The 21774-nt window shown below is 48.1% G+C and overlaps 2 protein-coding genes across 2 annotated transcripts; both read left to right on the top strand.

The window, feature by feature from the left end:
- The first annotated feature begins 340 nt into the window (after positions 1 to 340).
- Positions 341 to 12577, top strand: LOC149279844 (BRCA2-interacting transcriptional repressor EMSY-like). The gene is made up of 17 exons (XM_089500838.1): positions 341 to 410; positions 3196 to 3295; positions 3400 to 3474; positions 3738 to 3913; positions 4510 to 4662; positions 4781 to 5040; positions 5347 to 5590; positions 5829 to 6080; positions 6322 to 6471; positions 6927 to 7097; positions 7371 to 7507; positions 7660 to 7833; positions 8407 to 8755; positions 9586 to 9809; positions 10169 to 10696; positions 11114 to 11650; positions 12386 to 12577. The coding sequence occupies exons 1-17, from the start codon at positions 341 to 343 to the stop codon at positions 12575 to 12577; spliced, it is 3792 nt and encodes a 1263-aa protein (XP_089356964.1).
- A 3685-nt stretch (positions 12578 to 16262) lies between these two features.
- LOC149279843 (NADH dehydrogenase [ubiquinone] 1 subunit C2-like) lies at positions 16263 to 21205 on the top strand. The gene is made up of 3 exons (XM_089500849.1): positions 16263 to 16401; positions 18849 to 18992; positions 21156 to 21205. Exons 1-3 carry the CDS (start codon positions 16263 to 16265, stop codon positions 21203 to 21205), a joined length of 333 nt encoding a protein of 110 aa, XP_089356975.1.
- The last annotated feature ends 569 nt before the right edge of the window (positions 21206 to 21774 follow it).

The raw sequence follows: 21774 nt of genomic DNA, 5'->3' as shown, positions 1-21774 counted from the left end.
TGCCCCCCGGTCTCTGCTTATTACATCATTTATAGCTGCAAATGCAGCTTCCTGCGCGCGTATTACCTCATGCATGCTGTTCAATGTGAAAAAAACATAATTTTGTTATCTGAAGTCCTTCACGGTTCCAAGTAGCTGAAGATGCACCCAGCTTGGGTTGGGTTGCCACCCGTTTCCTCATTCTCACTCAGCTACTGGATGGCTGAGGATGATGTGCAGTTGCATCACTAGTTCTGGGAGGCAGTAGTTGCCAATGCTTGCAAATCTCTCCAAGAAAGGCTTCCTCTAAGAGACCTGCCATTGTCTTGCAGGGAGGGAGGTCTCTGGATTAGGGGTAAAGATGCCCGTGGTGTGGCCAACACTCCTGGACTTCAGCAGGGATGAATGCAAGAGGATCCTCCGCAAGCTGGGTGAGTCAATCGGTCATTTTCCTTTATTTTAACCTCCATTCCGCCCTCTTATTCGTCTCTTAACCCTGTCCTACTCACTGCGCACGCGCTTTCTAGTGTTATGAGTGACTGGTCTAATCCCCGCCCACTGACGTCATCCCATAGCTTCCTCTTGCCTTGTGCAGTTTGTAAACATTGCGACGACAGCGGAGGCTTGCAGTGCGAGTGGGGGAGGGGCGGCTACACGGGATCTCCTAACATTGTATTTATCTGATTCTCCTAATAAATCAATTTTCATAAATATCTCGCTGTTATCTTGTTGTAGTTTTTACCCCAAAATATAATCATTTCAGGAAAAAAACATATTAGCCGTCTGTATGAGTTCCCGCTCTGTTATGAGCTCCAAACTACTAGACCAAACAAATTACTGTATACAGTGCTGGGGGGTTATATTACTGTATACAGCGCTGGGGGGGGGTTATATTACTGTATACAGCGCTGGGGGGTTATATTACTGTATACAGCGCTGGGGGGTTATATTACTGTATACAGCGCTGGGGTGTTATATTACTGTATACAGAGCTGGGGGGTTATATTGCTGTATACAGTGCTGGGGGGTTATATTACTGTATACAGCGCTGGGGGGGGTTATATTACTGTATACAGCGCTGGGGTGTTATATTACTGTATACAGAGCTGGGGGGTTATATTACTGTATACAGTGCTGGGGGGTTATATTACTGTATATAGCGCTGGGGGGTTATATTACTGTATATAGCGCTGGGGGTTATATTACTGTATACAGTGCTGGGGGTTATATTACTGTATACAGCGCTGGGGGGTTATATTACTGTATACAGCGCTGGGGGGTTATATTACTGTATACAGTGCTGGGGGGTTATATTACTGTATACAGTGCTGGGGGGTATATTACTGTATACAGCGCTGGGGGGTTATATTACTGTATACAGCGCTGGGGGGTTATATTACTGTATACAGCGCTGGGGGGGTTATATTACTGTATATAGCGCTGGGGGGGTTATATTACTGTATATAGCGCTGGGGGGGTTATATTACTGTATATAGCGCTGGGTGGGGTTATATTACTGTATATAGCGCTGGGTGGGGTTATATTACTGTATACAGTGCTGGGTGGGGTTATATTACTGTATACAGCGCTGGGTGGGGTTATATTACTGTATACAGCGCTGGGTGGGGTTATATTACTGTATACAGCGCTGGGTGGGGTTATATTACTGTATACAGCGCTGGGTGGGGTTATATTACTGTATACAGCGCGGGGGGTTATATTACTGTATACAGCGCTGGGGGTTATATTACTGTATACAGCGCTGGGTGGGGTTATATTACTGTATACAGCGCGGGGGGTTATATTACTGTATACAGCGCTGGGTGGGGTTATATTACTGTATATAGCGCTGGGGGGGGTTATATTACTGTATATAGCGCTGGGGGGGTTATATTACTGTATATAGCGCTGGGTGGGGTTATATTACTGTATATAGCGCTGGGTGGGGTTATGTTACTGTATATAGCGCTGGGTGGGGTTATGTTACTGTATATAGCGCTGGGGGGGGTTATATTACTGTATATAGCGCTGGGGGGGGTTATATTACTGTATATAGCGCTGGGGGGGTTATATTACTGTATATAGCGCTGGGTGGGGTTATGTTACTGTATATAGCGCTGGGTGGGGTTATGTTACTGTATATAGCGCTGGGTGGGGTTATGTTACTGTATATAGCGCTGGGTGGGGTTATGTTACTGTATATAGCGCTGGGTGGGGTTATATTACTGTATATAGCGCTGGGTGGGGTTATGTTACTGTATATAGCGCTGGGTGGGGTTATGTTACTGTATATAGCGCTGGGTGGGGTTATATTACTGTATATAGCGCTGGGTGGGGTTATATTACTGTATATAGCGCTGGGGGGGGTTATATTACTGTATATAGCGCTGGGGGGGTTATATTACTGTATATAGCGCTGGGTGGGGTTATATTACTGTATATAGCGCTGGGTGGGGTTATGTTACTGTATATAGCGCTGGGTGGGGTTATGTTACTGTATATAGCGCTGGGTGGGGTTATGTTACTGTATATAGCGCTGGGTGGGGTTATGTTACTGTATATAGCGCTGGGTGGGGTTATGTTACTGTATATAGCGCTGGGTGGGGTTATATTACTGTATATAGCGCTGGGTGGGGTTATGTTACTGTATATAGCGCTGGGTGGGGTTATGTTACTGTATATAGCGCTGGGTGGGGTTATATTACTGTATATAGCGCTGGGTGGGGTTATGTTACTGGGGCTTTTAAGAAGAAAAATATATATTTCTCATGGGGCTCCCCATGAAAGCACATTTTCCATCTGGTTCCTATTCAGTCTGTTGAGTTGGCCTCCCTTCTCCTCATATTGTGGAACCTGTGCCATCGACTACAAGTCCCATCATCCTCACGTGGAGGGGTTGTAATGCGACGCATTGTTTAAATGCGATCCAAAATTAAAATAAAGGTTTTGGGATGGTGTTCGAGAGGATAGAGGAATGGAGGTCATGTGATTAGTTTGCCACGCTCGTCACTGGCGGCCGGAGTACGCCCTTGGCTTGCGGATGAAGTTCTGGGTATATTTAGGCCGGCCTGAAGTGACACTCGGACCCGCCGACTCCTCTGACAGCTGCCGGCTTCATGAATGTTGTTTGGGTTTTTTTTTTGTTTTTTTTTTTAATTTGGTGATTTGTGTGAAAATTAGAATTTTTATAGTTTAGCGTCTGCGCATGTTTTTCAGAACTGGAGGCGTACGCGGGTGTTATCAGCGCTCTCCGTGCGCAAGGAGACTTAAGCAGAGAGAAAAAGGACCTGCTTGGGGAGCTCTCCAAAGTATTAAGGTAACCCCCCCCCCCGTCTTATGTTATGTAATGAGGTAAAATTCGTCCGCAGCCTTGCGAGGATCTCGCAGAGCGACTCATTTTACCCGTTTCTTCTCTGTTAGCATCTCGACGGAGCGGCACCGAGCGGAGGTGCGCAGAGCGGTGAACGATGAACGGCTCACCACCATCGCGCACAAGTAAGTCGTGGCTCCCCAACCGTAACCCGGCGGGGGCAGCGGCCAGTTTTTGGTCGAGCTTTATAATTTACGTATATGACGTGTAATGGATATCGGCTGGAGAGACGATGAGAAAGGTGGGAATTTCGGCAAATTCTAATATTTTTTTAAATATATTTTTCATTTATTTTGAATCCATTGAAACGATAGTATTGACAAGATTTTTGTCCTTTGAAGCTGGGGAATGTTCTAGATTAGATGACGAATGTTCTCTCTGCTCTCAGCATGTCCGGTCCGAACAGCTCTTCCGAGTGGTCCATTGAGGGACGGCGGTTGGTGCCCCTGATGCCCCGGCTCGTGCCGCAGACCGCGTTCACAGCCGCCGCCAATGCCGTCGCCAATGCTGCCGGACAACACAACTCATCCCTTCCCGACCCCGCGGAGACGGGCAACAAGGAAGGTGAGTGCGGCCCCTAAAACGGCAAAAATAATCCGCGCCCCAAAGTTTTTTTACTTTGAAAATAGCTCCTTGGTGCTCTGTAGAACTTTCCAAGGGAATTACGCTTTTTCTTCTTCTTCTTCTATAAAGGGTTTTTTTTGTCGATGTATTCTTTCCTCGGAAGGTTTAAGCATGTGAGGTAGCGCAAGCAGTTAAGAAGCTTTTCCAGTTTCTATGGCAACAACCTATCAGAATCTGGTTTTGTGTCACATGACAACTAAGCGTTCCCTATGAAAATGCAAACGAGACAAATCTTTATGTGCAGAAAGCAGAATTTCTGGGAAGGGTTTGATCAACAAAACAAGAAAAAATTTTCATATGCCAGGTTTAGTAAAATAAATCAATCTGTTAAAATTCAGTAAATTTTTTGGTTTACTTTATAGATTAATCTGCTCTGCCACAGTTTGCCATGGGGGGGGACTTTAAAAAGGAACTTCTATTGCATGCCCCCCCAGCCAAAGTAAATCTTAATAAATAGCTTTTTTATAATAATTTATATATATATAGACTCATGTTCCTCCATGTCTATTGTCGATTATAATTATTGTCTCTTTCAGTTGTAGTGTGTTACTCTTACACTAGCACAACATCCACTCCCACATCCACTCCGGTTCCCAGTGGTAGCGTGGCCACCGTGAAGTCTCCGCGACCGGCCAGTCCTGCGTCCAACGTCGTGGTGCTCCCGAGCGGCAGCACGGTCTATGTTAAAAGTGAGTCCATCGTATTTCTGCGCATGGCTTCCTTTGGAAGTTGTCGGCTCGTTACCGTGCAGCAGAAAGCACGGTCGGTGGATATTTACCCTACGCGTTTCCTTCTTGTCTTCTGCAGGCGTCAACTGTTCAGACGACGACGAGAAGCCGCGGAAACGGAGACGTACCAACTCCAGCAGCTCCTCTCCTGTGGTCCTGAAGGATGTCCCCAAAACCCCTACCCCAGTGTCCAAAACCATCACGGTACCGGTTACCGGCAGCCCCAAAATGAGTAACCTCATGCAGAGCATCGCCAACTCCCTCCCCCCTCACATGTCTCCTGTGAAGATCACCTTCACCAAACCCACCACGCAAACCACGAATACCTCCACGCAGAAGGTCAGTGCTGCCTGTGGGCAGAGTTATTACTGTTTAGAGTGAACTATAATAGTTTTTTTTTTTGGGGGGGGGGGTTATCCCCCAAATTGTCTATTTTATGGGGTTACAGATTAAAATAATATATATGAGAGCAGGTAGCCCAAGTTCCACAGCTTGGGATCCTCTTGATTCTTGTTATCTCTCTTATTGGCAGGAGATAACGCTGAATGTGCCACCTTTGGTCGCGCATTTCATCGTTCCTAAAGTAAAATAGTTCCTAAAATACGTCCACAGCATTTATTTTCTCCCCTTCTTGGCTGGTAACAGGTGATTATAGTCACGACCTCTCCGAGCTCCACTTTCGTCCCCAACATCTTATCGAAGTCTCACAACTATGCCGCCATTACCAAGCTGGTTCCTACCTCCGTCATAACGTCCACCACCCAGAAAGCGCCTGCGGTTGTCGCCTCCTCGCAGACTTCCGTAGGACAGACTCCATCGAGCGGGAGCGTGGCTGTCACCGCAGTGGTGTCTTCTACGCCATCGCTGGTCATGTCCACAGTGGCACAGGGTAAGCGCGCGGGCTGGCGGGTTTCTCACTGCTACATACAGGCAAATACGCGCATGGCTGTCTATAGAATCTCATTATATGGAAATTTACCTACATGAAAAATAATGAAAATGAGATTTATATACTGTCTTCTCTACATGATTACAGTGCTCTGTTAAGCATGACCCTTCGGGGGCCGCAGGTCGGCACTCGCTGAGTTATGTTTCACGACAGTTAGAAATGATTGCTTCCATTAAAGGTGTCTCAACGTCGGCAGTCAAGGTGGCGACCAACAGACTCCCCTCTCCGAAGAGCTTTATGGCCTCCCCCGGGCAGATCTTGGCTCAGTTTCCGAAACAATACCAGCAGTCCTCAAAGAACCAGGTTCACCAGGTGCCACAATCGGCCACCCAGATGACGCAGGCGGCTACAGTGTCTCACACATCCACCGCTCCGCAGTCTCAGGTGCCCCCTGGGGTTAAACCTACCATTCAGATCAAGCAGGAGTCAGGTGGGTCGATATCGTCGCGTATCATGTGTCATGCGTTTTGGTGGCAGGTTTTATAACCACGTGGCTACTTTCTCAGCAGAAATATAAGCCCAGCCTGCTTTATTCAGTAAATCCGGCCCCTGCTGGAAACACAGGAACCTGGACTCTGTCGGTAGATCAGACCCGTTTGGCCCGTCTAATCTGCCTGTTTTCCCTGCTGAGAGACTCAAACCATTCTTTATTTTTCATTTTTCTAATGCAGGCGTTAAGATCATCACTCAGCAGGTCCAGCCCAGTAAGATCCTCCCCAAGCCAGTGACCCCGGGGATGCCAAACAGCAGCAATGCTCCCATCATGGTGGTCAGCAGCAACGGGGCCATCATGACAACAAAACTTGTCACCACTCCTGGTGGTAAGCATTCTCTCGTTGGTTATCATTGGCTATGTCTTTGTTTGGTTACAAAGAGTTAAATGTGATTTATATGTCCTTTAGATCTCCCTGAACCAAAAAGTTTCACTATTGGGGATATTCCGACAAAAGTTATCTGAGCCACGATCTATTAGACAAAACCACCTGACCCCTTATCATACTGCCTGCGGGAAACAATAGAATGGCTCAGTCTTAATCACCAAGTCGGACTCTCTGACTAATGAAAGTCTATGGAGGAACGGACTTCATTAGCATTGCCATAAAGCATCAGCTCAGTGTGGTGTTTGAGCCGGGAAAGTCACCCAAAATATCAGTTGAAGGAAAGCGATCGGTCGGTTTCTTATCACCCGTAAAACGAGGCTGGAACCAGCATTCAGAGGGTTCGGTTTAATAGTTGTGCTCTTGTGTTGATTGCTTGATTTCTTCCCCCTCGTCAGGTACTCAGGCCACGTACACGCGCCCGGCTGTCAGCTCTGCCCTAAGCGCCCGAATGACTGCCACCCCTGGGGCAACATACGTGAAGACCACCAGCGGAAGCATAATCACCGTGGTGCCCAAGTCCTTAGCTAGTCTTGGGGGCAAAATCATCAGCAGCAACATTGTATCAGGTACGTGTCTGCAAAAGCATTGCGGGTTAAAGCTGCTGTTCCACTTAGATAAATTAATTGCGCTCTGCAGCATGCAAAGCAAATAACCGGATCTGCCGCTTATTCTTGCCTCTGATAGTTTAATCGCTTTAAAAGAGGGAAAAAAAAAGCTTCTTTGGCAATAGTCTATCAGTGGCTGCTTTTGTGTCACATGACAAATGTTTGCTGGCTATCTGTTGTTTCTTATGTTCTGGCTTCTCCATACGTTACCTTTTACTGGTTTAACTCTTTAAGGCACAACCACCAAGATCACCACCATTCCCATGACGTCAAAGCCGAACGTTATTGTGGTGCAGAAAACGACAGGCAAAGGGGCGACCATCCAGGGACTCCCGGGCAAAAATGTGGTTACCACGCTGCTGAACGCTGGGGTAAGTCATGCCCACCATTAAAGCATTGAGGTTCCTCGTCAAATGATTCAACAAACCCAAACGCCACCTTTAGCCACCGCTGAGAATGTTGGATTGTTTTTGTGTCCCAGCAATAAAGTTTTCTTCTGTTTTATATTTTCTTCTTCTTCTAGGGTGAAAAGGCTTTGCAGGCGATGCCAGCAGGAACCAAGCCAGCAATTATCACAGCCACCCGACCCATCACCAAGATGATAGTTACCCAACCGAAGGGCATGGCGTCTGCCGTGCAGCCGGCCGCCAAAATCATTCCCACCAAGATAGTGTACGGGCAGCAGGGGAAGACGCAGGTATGCCGCCTCTTAAACAAATACGGTATATTTATTAACGGGTAGGTTCCTCCGGCATCATGTATAGTTCAGTGACTAAGGAGCAAATGGAGAAATCTCACTGATTTAACTATACATTATACAGGGCATCTCGGTGATTTAACTATACATTATACAGGGCATCTCGGTGATTTAACTATACATTATACAGGGCATCTCGGTGATTTAGCTTCATATTATACATGGCCAGCCAAACTCTCACTGATGTTGGACCTTCACAATGCTTCGTTAAATCAAGAAGTTAAAACCAAAACTCTTATCACCATAGCGACCAAAGGTGTTTCCTCTTAAGCTTATGATGTTTCAGACAAAACATTTTTTGTTCATTTATTTTACTTAATTTATTAATTTCTAGAATACTGTATCGGGGTAACGCATCTTCCAGGAATTCAGCAGAAGATGTTCGTGTAACGGAGAGGATTTTGTGTTGTCTGGATATTGGGGATAATCCCTGGCTCTGCGTTTCATTGGTTGATCTAAGAAGAAAATAGAATTTCTTTAATGTGCTTTTCTTTTTTAATTTTCTTTTTTTAGGTCCTCATTAAACCAAAGCCGGTGACGTTCCAGGCGACCATGATGAGCGAGCAGACCAGGCAGCTGGTTACAGAAACCCTCCAGCAGGCTTCGCGGGTGGTGGAGACCACAAGCGCCACCATCCAGGAGGTGAAGGAAGACACAGAAAGCAGTTCCTCTTCCACCGAGTCCTCGCAGAGCTCCGATTCCCAGCCTGTGGTTCATGTTATAGCTTCTCAAGGGCAGGAGTGGTCCGAGCATGAAATCGCGTTGGACACGGGTCCGACCATCATATACCAAGATATAGCTGGAGAGTCTCAGTCGGCCACATCCACCATTAAGGCCCTCATGGAGCTCCAGCAGAACACGGGTGAGCACAGACATTGTCACGACTAGAGGTCATCCGTTCTTTCTCCCAGATTGGCTTCTTGAGGTTTTTGGCCAATCCTTAGATATCATTTCTAATGCTTCGCCTCTTTCTCATTGCCTGCTTTCTCTAAATTACGGGATCCCTACTGCAACGAGAGGCCAAAAGACAGTCCTAATGATTACCTGGACGATCTCCCGGCGTCCCGTTATATTAAATCACTTGATTAAACGCTTTATTACATCTTAAAATTTGTGTTAGTATTTTAACACTTCGTGTGCTATTAGAGTGAGTAGAACTTCCTTTTCTTGGTCGGTGACCAATTCTTATTGCCTTCAACATCCTTCCAACCGGTATGAGACCAAGTCTCATAAAGAGTAGAGCACTGAGCAAAAGAGACCCCATGTCTCAAGTTTTATGTCAAATATGGCAACATTTTTAAAGCAAATGAAAGATATTTAACGTACTAACATTGTGATCAAAATACTATTTGATTTATTAAGTATGTATTCAATGTGAGAAGATACCTTTTTATTGGGCTAACATAGAAACCGCTACACTTTCAGGACCTCGGACGTCTCTTCTTCAAATTGAATCATTCTGTGTGAAGAGGAGACCTCTAAGATGCGGAAAGTTTGTTACTTTACATGGTTTTCTGTTAGCCCAATAAAAAGTCTCCCCTTTGACTAAATAGTCCGGTACGGTCAATTGGATGTATAGGGAACTTATACATCGGCCACTACAATCTTTATTGGGCCGTTTTATTTAGTAATACAGACTATAGGCGCACTTTCAAGGTGGACCTCATCGATATACTGTTTCTTCACCTATAGGTAAAGTCCGCCAGGTGGCGTCCACCTCCACCGTGAGCTCTGGGGAAGTGCCTCTCGCCTCTCTCCTCCAAGTCAGTCACCCCTCGCAGCACCTGCACTCCTCGCAGACCACCCGCACCTTACTGCAGCACGTCTCCCAGTCTCAGTCGGCGGCGCAGACGTCCGTGGTCGTAAAGTCCATCCCTACGTCATCGGCGGGAGCGATCACTCATCTCATGCAGCAGGTAGCCTCCTCTGATCCCGTCCGCTGGCCAAGCTGTAGCCACCCATAAACTATTTATTCTCACCTAGAATGACGGATGAACAAATTAAAAAAGGGGAAAAAAAACGTAATGAACCCCGTATGCAAGCCGTTAATTTGCATACCGTGCTGCATGTTGGTGTCTCGCAGCAGTTTTAAAGCTTATTTTCTTTAGACTTACTGTCATTATTCAGCCGTAATTGAAGCCACGTTCTTCTGGCTAATGTCCTTGTTGGCTCCTTCGCTTCCAGGGTCACACTGGGTCATTCCGTGGGTTTATTTTATGTTATATATTCGATTATTGATAGTTTTTGTACCTTCTGGCTTTATTTGGTCTCAAAGGCTTTGAGCAGCCACGCAGCTTTTGCCAGGAGAACGGAGGAGACCGTTACGGAGGAAGGAGAGGTCGAAGAGATGGACACCCTGGACCCGCAGACAGGACTCTTCTACAGGTCTGCCTTGGCCCAGAAGCAGCAGAAGCAGATCCACCTGCACCAGGAAGGCGCTCACCTCCAAGTGAAGACCGTGCAGTCCTTACAGACCAAGCAGAAGCAGATCATCCAGCTGCAGCCGGAGCAGATCCAGCACAAGATCCAGCAGAGCGCCCAGCTGTCTATCCGCCAGCAGAGGATCGGCCCCCTGTCGCAGGACGGCGTCCAACAGCGCCACATGCTGGTTAAGGAGAGACAGGTGCCCTCCCTGGTGTCCCAGCCCCAGCAGACCGTGGTGCAGGTGCTAGCGGTGAAGACCACCCAACAGTTACCCAAACTGCAGCATGTCCAGGGCCAGCAGAAGATCTACGTGCCGTCGCAGGTGTCCCAGACCCCGGTGCAGCTGGCAACATCTTCTGAGAAAACGTCTACAACACAGGTAACCCCCCCCCCCCCCCCGTGCACATTAGCACCACCTGAAGGTGTACTCTGACGTTTCTGCGCCGCCTGGGCTAAATGGAAAAAATAAAAATTAAAAAAAATTACTTTGAGCAGTTAGTGTAAAATGGGCCATTTTCTACAAAGAATGTTCTGCAGCGTGAAGTTAATTTCTATTTTACTGAGAGGGTGGTAGATAAGTGGAACAGCCTCCTAGCAGAGGTGGTAGAGGATAATACAGTGAAGGGATTTAGACATATGGCTCCTGAATCTAGACCAACGACTAAGGTTTGAGTCTTTCCAGCAGGAGGAACAGGTAGACTAGCCGGGGGCCGATCTGCTGGCAAATGACTTGCGGTTCTTTCCGTCTCCATAGTTTAGTCCTAATGGCTTTAAATGTTTTTTGTTCTTCCTCCAGGTACCCCAATCCATAGTGTCGCAAGGATCCGCTGTCACCAAGATCACCTTCGAGGGGCATCAGCCTCCTATGGTGTCCAAAGCTACAGTTGGCGAGTGTCTCCCCAAACTCACCCCGGCAGTCGCCAGCATCCTGCCCTCATCCATGGTGACGGAGAAGCCTTCTGTATCGGACATCTTGAAAATGTCGATGATGGAGGCAGATATCGACCCAAACGTTGAGCCTATGATTGTGGACCCTCCAAGCAAAGTTACCCCCATCATTAAACCTATGCCAGTATTAACTGAGGGGTCCATACCCACACAGGCCACAAGGCTACCTGTATCCAGCACCGTCACGTCTACGGTCCCCCCTCCACCCAAATGTTTCCCAGCCCCCATAATCACCGCTGCGCCCGCTGGCGCCCTTCCTGTTCCTTTACCGCCTCCTCCTCCGCTAACCAGGAAAGTCGACGTGCCGGTCGCCAGTCAAATCATCCAGATCCAAAACGTCCTGCAAAAGAGAACCGAAGAAGTGCCTTCTGAGATTATCATCCAGGTAATATATATGTTTTACTTTCCTAACGTCCCCCAGCATCACGATTCCCGTTTACTGTTCTGCGTAATAGCCACGCGTTATCCTCTGCAGAACCCAGCAGTACATAGAGAAGCCCCCGTACTTCCAAAAAAGTACATTCAAAAGAGTGGGTGAGTTTGGGCCGTCAGAGGCGTTTCATCTTAAATTCGATTGCGGGTCAGCCATACGTAGCTTCTAATTACAAAGCCGCCCGTCGGCCAATGTGACCCCGGCCGTTGCATCAAATTTAGACACAGCTCGACTGGCATAAAGTTACCCGTAAAGAAAGCCTCAAATTCCATTTTTTATATATGTCCCGTCTCTTATCGGCGGATCGGCGGATCTATGGTACGGTCTCCTCTGGGACAGACATTAGGATCTATAAATCCCTTTATTATTTATAATGGTATGGTCCACAGGTGTTGTGTAGAGCGTAGGATGTTGAAAGCTGGCCCTCGGAATTTCCGTGTTGTGATTGCTTCGAAGGTCACGCGTAACCTCTGGCTGATGTGGCAGTAGCCATTTGGCACCATGGGTCCGTGCCAGGACTTGTGTGTCCGGCTCTGAGCACCCAGGCAGATATTAAAATTAAAGCTGGCAAAGAGACATCTCTCGCGGTGAACGTAGGACATGATTATTTGTGCTAATTGAAACAGAATGAGTTGTTTGATGCCGTCGTGGGTACATACAAGTCTTTGTTTTCCTCTGAACTTTCAGACCATCCCTCAGTATCCCATCCCTTGTCACTCCAGCTCCAATGTGGTGGTGGAACCCAGCGGCCTCCTGGAGATGAATAACTTCACCAGCCAGAGGCTTGGAGATGAAGATACGGTCATCATACAGGACGGGGACAGCGGCACGGAGGACCGGAGCCAACGCAACCCGGCACTCAACATCGACAACATGTAGCACCTTCGCCGATGCCCCAAATGAACAAATGTACAGCCCTCCCGAGCTCCACACACCCGTAACCCTAAACATGGAAGATTTAAGCTGAAAAGCTGGAAACCTCTTTAACGACCTCGTTTGGACTGTATGTTTTTTTTCCCGTTTTGAGGCCAATCTTATCCTCCTTGTTTTGAGTCCCGATTTTATCAGTCTGAGTGTCGGAGTCTCCACGATTTTCGTCGATTGAAAGGAGTTTTTTGGTTTGTTTTTTTTTGTGAATCCGTAAATCATGGGACGGTTTCTGCATCGTGTATTTTAAGGATCTCCGCCTCCCACACGTAACCTCCAATCAGATTCTGATATCAGAAGTGTTCTCCTAAATTCTTAACCGTTCCACACAAATTATTCTGGATTTTTTTTATTTTATCCATATTTTTCTTCTTTCATATTCAAAGTACCATGAAGTACCAGCTCGGCGATGAACCCATTGCACAAAAAGACTTTTGCCGGTCCCTAAGCATTGGGAGAGGGGCTGCTGATTATGGTGTTCTGCCCGGTGGGTAATAATGGCTAGGGGCTGTAAGTTAACGTTAGCCACCAATTATTGTAGAAATGCGTCGGAACAGGAAGGACGGGCAGCAGCCAACTGCTGTGGGACAACAACTCCCATGACGCTTGGCTTATATAAAAAAAAAAAAAAAAGCCTACGGCTGGCTTGAGTTTACAGGCGTTTTAACTCCACAGTTGCTGCTTCGCCCTGTATCCAGCTGGAAGCTCGTCTTATTTATCATATGATCATGGATATTATAGGGAGCCTCAGCAGTAACGTGATTGGTTCCCTGGACATAGGCTTATGTCATTATTAAAGATTTTTTTTACATTAAAACCTGAATCGGGGGTTAAAATCCAGCACAGTGGGGAACGGCGGAGTTTGGGGTCTCATTAATATTGCATTATTTCCCCGTGGCTGTAAGTTTGTGTATATATTTCTATGTACAGTATACGTGGGTAAATGCGTGCGGGGGAGGGGTGTATATAGCCACGTGTCGGTTCCGTTAATATTCCTTCAATATGTCGTTCTATATGCCCCGGACAAGAGCAGGCATGCTATGGCAACAAACATTTCCAACCAGTCCGTTTCCTCTCTTTGTGTCACAGGCAGGATTTTTTTTTTTTTTTTTTTTTTAGCTTATTACAATTTAAAATAAAATATTCGTAGCCTCACTCTTTAAGGTTATTACTATTTTTATTGTGGCTAACGGAGGCTGACTTGCTTGGAGTCCGAGCCATAATGTCTTCAAACGTGTTGTGTTATATATATATATATATATATATATAATATATATATCATTACATTTTTATTTTTAGTGGAGAATCTAAAATATTTCGCCCATACGCCCGTTGGATATCAGTTCTGCTTGGGTGATAAGTTTTTTTTTTTTTTTTATTCCGTTATAAGCCGGTATTTACATTTCAGTCTTTGTATCCGAATTCTGTTGCCGCAGGTTAACCGGACATTTTTTTTTTTGTGTAAATAGATTTGTGTAAAAGATGAATATTTAAGGCATTTTTGTACTTGCATGTTGTGTGTGTATATAGCCACGGTTTTTACGACTGTTTTTTTTGTACAGATATAAATAACGGTTTCACGATGAATCGCCTGTGGTTTGTGTGTCTCCTTTTTGTCCATTAACGATACTGCGGCCTGCGTTTTTGTTACCATGGAAACGCCTGGCAAATCGTAGGTGTTGCGGGGTTTCTGTTACGTTAAGTCTGGCTACACGGCAAGCAAAAGTCATTTGGACAAAATTTCCGGTTAGTTTTGGAAACTACATTTGGAGGGGTACTATTTATTCACTAACAGCCGAAGGCCCCCCCCCCCCCGGGTTTAGGAAGAGATCCAGGCTGGATTTTTGCACCGCAGGACCACCAGCAGCCCCACGGTACAGAAGGGCACTGAATTTCTGCCAAAATTAGAAAAAAGGACAAGACTTTATCCTCCTGAGTAAGATTAAACTGCAACACCCCCCCCCATATAAAAAAAAAAAAGAATTGCCCTCCCCCCAGATTAAGGCTCTAAAACCCACCGCCTGCATGCACAGTCCTCTGCTTGATTTGTCACCAATATTTTCTGATTTATTATATTTTTTTATATATGATAACTATGTAAAGATTTAGGTTGCAATGGTGCCAAAACGGGAAAAAATTATGAACCAATCCGAAGGAAAACTTTCCGTACCTTTTTATTTTTTTTCGGACCCTCGTTATTAGTCAACTTGGTATATAATGGCTTTACGAATAAAATAGTCATTATATAATATATCACACACACACAAACACCCTTCCCTTCCTAGAGGACTAGAGAGCCTCATCGGGGTCTCCCATCCCCCCCCCCCCCCGCTGGAGGAGAGGGAGAAAATTTGGTTTTCCCTTACAAAAATGTATGTTTTTTGTTGTTTTATTAAAAGGTGAAATAATGGAATTTAAAGGAAATGTAAAAAAGGATTCAGAACCCAGTGATGTCACCATGACATCACTTGCCTATTTTTTATTTTTTTTTAAGACATTTGAAGCACAAGCTTGCCTGAAAATGTAAGCTTTCAGCAGCCTTGAGTGTGGGAATGCACGGCACTTAGTAGATCTACCCCCTCGGACACAAAGCAGCTACTGGTTACCCGCACGCAGTATACACAGAATGTTGTGACTAAATTGTGATCCCGTAGAGGTCTATTCACTAAAGGGAGTGTAGGCAGGAAAGTTGCGCTTCTAACCCTCACCCCGTTTTCCATTATTAGGGGCTCACAGGCAGATTTCACCAGCAAGAAGGGGCCGAGCTGGTCCTGCACAATGTATAGCTCAATGGGTGCGGAGACAGACGACTGGTTAAGGTTTGAGTCTTAACAGCAGGAGAAACGGTTGACTAGACGGGGGCCGGATGGGGCCGATCTGCCGGCAGAGTCTGGGAGGATTTTGCATTTATTGGAGCTATGGATGGTTCAGGGAGCGGAGCGGAGAGGAGAGTTGCAGAAATATAGATTGTAAGCTTCTCTGACCAGGGGGTTTGAAGTCTGACAGCACGAGGGAGCAGCGCAGGTAACATCCTGGAGACGCAAGTCACGCGGGGGGCGAAGAGGGCAGAGCCAGGGGAATATAAGGCTTATTCGGCCCCCGTCTAGTCGCCCGTTTCTCCTGCTGTAACGACTCAAACCTTAATCAGTCGTTGGTCTCGTCTTAGATTCAGGAGCCGTATGTCTATCCCATACATGTTTAATACCCTCACTGTATTACCCTCTACCCCTTCTGCTGGGAGGCTGTTCCACTTATCTACCACAATTTCTAGAATTCCTTTACCAATAAACTAGCATCTAGATGTGTATTCTCTCCAAAAGTAGCACTTTTCTGTAACATTCTGAGTTCCTAGAAAAGAGGGGCATATGGTTCTGGGTGTCAGAAGGACTGGCCAAACTAAACTGGGGCACCTGGCAGGTATGTTCTGTCACTGTACCCGGCCCATGCACCTTGTGTGTCTACATTGGCCCTGCATTATAACTACACTTAATCCCCCTTCCACGGGCTGGATTACGGTATCTGCCCTTGTCTCTGTGACGCGGAACCTTTCTTTCCGCCCCGTGTTTCCGGGGGACTGCTTTACTGTTACTCCAGTCCGTCACCGCTGTGTGTTCCCCGTGTCCTTGGAAGCTGTACCATGGTTTGGCTGCCGGACGAGGCGAAGTGTCTGCCGCCCCCGGGGCTGGCCAACAGGAACTCGCTGTGGTTCGGCTTCGTGGGGTATCTGACCGCAATTACACACAATTCAGTCTGCCGGTACCCGGCCCTACGGGCAGGTGAGTGCCGCGGATCTGTGCCCGGGGAGAGGGGGCAAGACGGGGGTAAGACGGGGGTCAGTGCCTAGGCAGTGGGAGGATAGGGGGTGCTCTGTAACCCCAGGATACGGGGTATATAGGGGAGGTGCTCCGTAACCCCAGGATACGGGGTATATAGGGGGGAGGTGCTCCGTAACCCCAGGATACGGGGTATATAGGGGGGAGGTGCTCCGTAACCCCAGGATACGGGGTATATAGGGGGAGGCGCTCTGTAACCCCAGGATACGGGGTATATAGGGGGAGGCGCTCTGTAACCCCAGGATACGGGGTATATGGGGGGAGGCGCGCTGTAACCCCAGGATACGGGGTATATGGGGGGAGGTGCTCTGTAACCCCAGGATACGGGGTATATGGGGGGAGGCGCGCTGTAACCCCAGGATACGGGGTATATGGGGGGAGGCGCGCTGTAACCCCAGGATACGGGGTATATGGGGGGAGGTGCTCTGTAACCCCAGGATACGGGGTATATGGGGGGAGGCGCGCTGTAACCCCAGGATACGGGGTATATGGGGGGAGGCGCGCTGTAACCCCAGGATACGGGGCCCCAGGATACGGGGTATATAGGGGGGAGGTGCGCTGTAACCCCAGGATACGGGGTATATGGGGGGAGGCGCGCCGTAACCCCAGGATACGGGGTATATGGGGGGAGGTGCTCTGTAACCCCAGGATACGGGGTATATGGGGGGAGGCGCGCTGTAACCCCAGGATACGGGGTATATGGGGGGGAGGTGCGCTGTAACCCCAGGATACAGGGTATATGGGGGGGAGGCGCGCTGTAACCCCAGGATACGGGGTATATGGGGGGAGGTGCTCTGTAACCCCAGGATACGGGGTATATAGGGGGAGGTGCGCTGTAACCCCAGGATATGGGGTATATAGGGGAGGTGTGCTGTAACCCCAGGATATGGGGTATATGGGGGGAGGTGCTCTGTAACCCCAGGATACGGGGTATATGGGGGGAGGCGCGCTGTAACCCCAGGATACGGGGTATATGGGGGGGAGGCGCGCTGTAACCCCAGGATACGGGGTATATGGGGGAGGTGCGCTGTAACCCCAGGATACGGGGTATATAGGGGAGGTGTGCTGTAACCCCAGGATATGGGGTATATGGGGGGAGGTGCTCTGTAACCCCAGGATACGGGGTATATAGGGGGAGGCGCGCTGTAACCCCAGGATATGGGGTATATGGGGGGAGGTGCTCTGTAACCCCAGGATACGGGGTATATAGGGGGAGGTGCGCTGTAACCCCAGGATACGGGGTATATAGGGGGAGGTGCTCTGTAACCCCAGGATACGTGATATATAGGGGGAGGCGCGCTGTAACCCCAGGATACGGGGTATATAGGGGGAGGTGCTCTGTAACCCCAGGATACGGGGTATATAGGGGAGGTGCGCTGTAACCCCAGGATATGGGGTATATGGGGGAGGTGCTCTAACCCCAGGATACGGGGTATATAGGGGGAGGTGCTCTGTAACCCCAGGATACGGGGTATATGGGGGGAGGTGCTCTGTAACCCCAGGATATGGGGTATATAGGGGGAGGTGCTCTGTAACCCCAGGATACGGGGTATATAGGGGGAGGTGCTCTGTAACCCCAGGATACGGGGTATATGGGGGGAGGTGCTCTGTAACCCCAGGATACGGGGTATATAGGGGGAGGTGCGCTGTAACCCCAGGATATGGGGTATATAGGGGAGGTGTGCTGTAACCCCAGGATACGGGGTATATGGGGGGAGGTGCTCTGTAACCCCAGGATACGGGGCCCCAGGATACGGGGTATATGGGGGGGAGGCGCGCTGTAACCCCAGGATACGGGGTATATGGGGGGAGGTGCGCTGTAACCCCAGGATACGGGGTATATAGGGGAGGTGTGCTGTAACCCCAGGATATGGGGTATATGGGGGGAGGTGCTCTGTAACCCCAGGATACGTGGTATATAGGGGGAGGCGCGCTGTAACCCCAGGATATGGGGTATATGGGGGGAGGTGCTCTGTAACCCCAGGATACGGGGTATATAGGGGGAGGTGCGCTGTAACCCCAGGATACGGGGTATATAGGGGAGGTGTGCTGTAACCCCAGGATACGGGGTATATAGGGGGAGGCGCGCTGTAACCCCAGGATATGGGGTATATGGGGGGAGGTGCTCTGTAACCCCAGGATACGTGGTATATAGGGGGAGGCGCGCTGTAACCCCAGGATACGGGGTATATAGGGGGAGGTGCTCTGTAACCCCAGGATACGGGGCCCCAGGATACGGGGTATATAGGGGAGGTGCGCTGTAACCCCAGGATATGGGGTATATGGGGGAGGTGCTCTGTAACCCCAGGATACGGGGTATATGGGGGGGGCATGGGTGTCTTCCTTTCTAAACGTGGCAGTAATGACAGAATGATTGTTGCCTCCCCCAGGGGTGCATCGGCAGGTGCTTTTCACCACCATCGGTGTTTTCGTTGGGTACTATCTGACCAAGAAAGAGAACTACGAGCACGCCAAGCGAGACCGGGAGCTCTCCGAGTACATGAGACAGCACCCAGAAGACTTCCAGAAACCAGGTATGGAGAGCCTAGAACCCCCTGCGCAATCTAACACCAGAGGCCGAGATGGGTGGGAGATAAGTGGAGCAGCCTCCCAGCAGAAGTGGTAGAAGCTAACACAGTGAGGGACATGAAACATGCATGTGATAGGCATATGGCTCCTGAATCTGAGACCAGTGGCAGCTCACTTGAGTAGAAGCTGCAGCCCTGCAGCTACCCTCTTTCCTGGTCGAAGCTGCCAATAGGTGTGAGGAAAGCATCCCCATTAAAATCTCCCTGGGGCTGAGCAGACTCCCAGCGGCAGCGTTCACCAAGCCGGAGCTGAGTGGAAGTGAATATGTCACATGGGGGTGGCAAATGAATGTGGGGGGTTCTGCACTCTCCCCCCCCCCCCTTAAAGAATTTAAAGGGACCACGCAGCTATCATATGATGACGTGCGTATGAGGGCCGGCATGTTTGGGAGGATGATTTGATTCTTTGCCTGTGTATAAGGTGGAAGCTGCAGTACGGAGATCCAGTATGGCGGGGGAGGGGGGCAGTTAGTGCTTGACTGTAGGGCTGCAACTAACGATTATTTTCATAATCGATTAGTTGGCCGATTATTTTTTTCGATTAATCGGATAAAAAATGCACTTTTTTCCTTTATTTAAAATAACTGGATGTTAAAAACAATGCGTTTCTTCTTTTTATTTCCCAACCTGCCCCCCCAGTTATGCACATTTGAGCCCAGGCTTCCCACACTGCCTCCCACATATGCCACATACCCCCAGACATGCCACACTGCCCTCCCCACTTATGCCTTAGATACCCTATATGCCTTATATACCCCCAGACATGCCACTTCGCCCTCCCCACTTATGCCTTATATACCCTATATGCCTTATATACCCCCTGATATGCCACTCCGCCCTCCCCACTTATGCCTTATATACCCTATATGCCTTATATACCCCCTGATATGCCACTCCGCCCTCCCCACATATGCCTTATATACCCTATATGCCTTATATACCCCCTGATATGCCACTCCGCCCTCCCCACTTATGCCTTATATACCCTATATGCCTTATATACCCCCTGATATGCCACTCCGCCCTCCCCAGATATCCCATAGAGCCCTCGTAGATTCACAGACTCGTTCACAGCACACAGACACAATACCTTTATAAATAAACACAGGGTTAATCTTCACTGCCCCCAGGATTTAGATTCCCCTCAGTTTGCCCCCCTTTACCTCTAACTGCACCTTAAGTTAACTTTTATTAAATTAATTAAATTAACCCTCAGTCCTCAGCATTAAATTAACCCTAAACACCCCATTAACCATAACTACCCCTAAATTAACCCTAAAGACCCCATCAACCACAACAGCCCCTTAATTAACCCTAACGACCCCATTAACCGTAACTGCCCCTTAATTAACCCTAACGACCCCATTAACCGTAACTGCCCCTAAATTAACCCTAAAGACCCCATCAACCGTAACTGCCCCTAAATTAACCCTAAACACCCCATCAACCATAACTGCCCCTAAATTAACCCTAAACACCCCATCAACCATAACTGCCCCTAAACACCCCATCAACCATAACTGCCCCTAAATTAACCCTCAATACCCCATTAACCATAACTGCCCCTAAATACCTCATTAACCATAACTGCCCCTAAATTAACCCTAAACACCCCATCAACCATAACTGCCCCTAAGTACCTCATTAACCATAACTGCCCCTAAATAAACCCCCACCTCCCCTAAGTTTCAGCAGCCCAAATATTAATGTTATACTCACAGATGAGTTGCTGAGCCATGTGGAGTTGTGGATGCTATAGGAAGTGGGCGGGGCCAATCTGAACTGGTCAAAAGGGGGCGTGGTCAATTGTCAGTTACTACTTCCAGTCCCTCCCTTCAGTAACTGCTGCTGTGAGTCTCAGTGAATGAAACGGATTATAAAACGAGGGTTATGTTTCAGTGCATGAGCTCTAAAAAAAAAATCGATTATTATCAATTTAATCGATTAGTTGCTGCAGCCCTACTTGACTGTTTACACCGGTTTTTCTGTTAATTGTAAATGTGAGTGTTTAGTGAGCCGTATGAACTGTCTCTTTCACGCATCGTAGTCTCGAGCTGCCGATCGTTTCTTTATTTTTCTTAAAACGTTTTGTTTTTTCTTTGGTTTTAGAAAAGAAGACTATGGCTGAAGTATTGGAGAAATTTGTCCCGATCCGCTAGACGGGTGAGAAGTCGGCCCGCCGGACGCCGGGGATCACCGAGAGCGGAACGTCGCCGGAGCGGCTTCATCGTGTTAACAAAGTTAATTGTCTCTACGGTATCGTTCGCTACGGGGTAAAAAGTCATAATTTATATAATTAAAAATGTAAGAAAATGTCTTCTGTCTGACTTCATGATTTAATATCCCTCCAGCAGTCCCGGGGGGGTAAAAAGGCGTTGGTGGAGTTTATAAAATACTGCGGATAATTGAGTTATTGCAATAATGCGGTATTGCCCCGGGGCCCCCGACTTCACCGATCCATCGTAACACTCTGCCTGTGCCGTCATTGCCCCCCCTAAACAGACTGCTTGTGCCGTCATTGCCCCCCCTAAACAGACTGCTTGTGCCGTCATTGCCCCCCCAAACAGACTGCTTGTGCCGTCATTGCCCCCCCAAACAGACTGCTTGTCAGGGCGCATGATGCCTATTTGGCAAGAGATGGTCGTGACGGCACAGACATATATATAAACACGGCACATTTTAACGAAGACACGACATTGCTAAGCTAAAACCGCTGACTTTCCACATT

The sequence above is a fragment of the Sceloporus occidentalis genome, unplaced genomic scaffold (genome assembly GCF_023333645.1).
Source record: "Sceloporus occidentalis isolate IW3139 unplaced genomic scaffold, rSceOcc1.0.p SCAF_160, whole genome shotgun sequence".
In the NCBI taxonomy this organism is placed as follows: Eukaryota; Metazoa; Chordata; class Lepidosauria; order Squamata; family Phrynosomatidae; genus Sceloporus; species Sceloporus occidentalis.
Note: the sequence above shows the minus strand (reverse complement) of the source record. Positions and strands in the feature narration are given on the sequence as shown.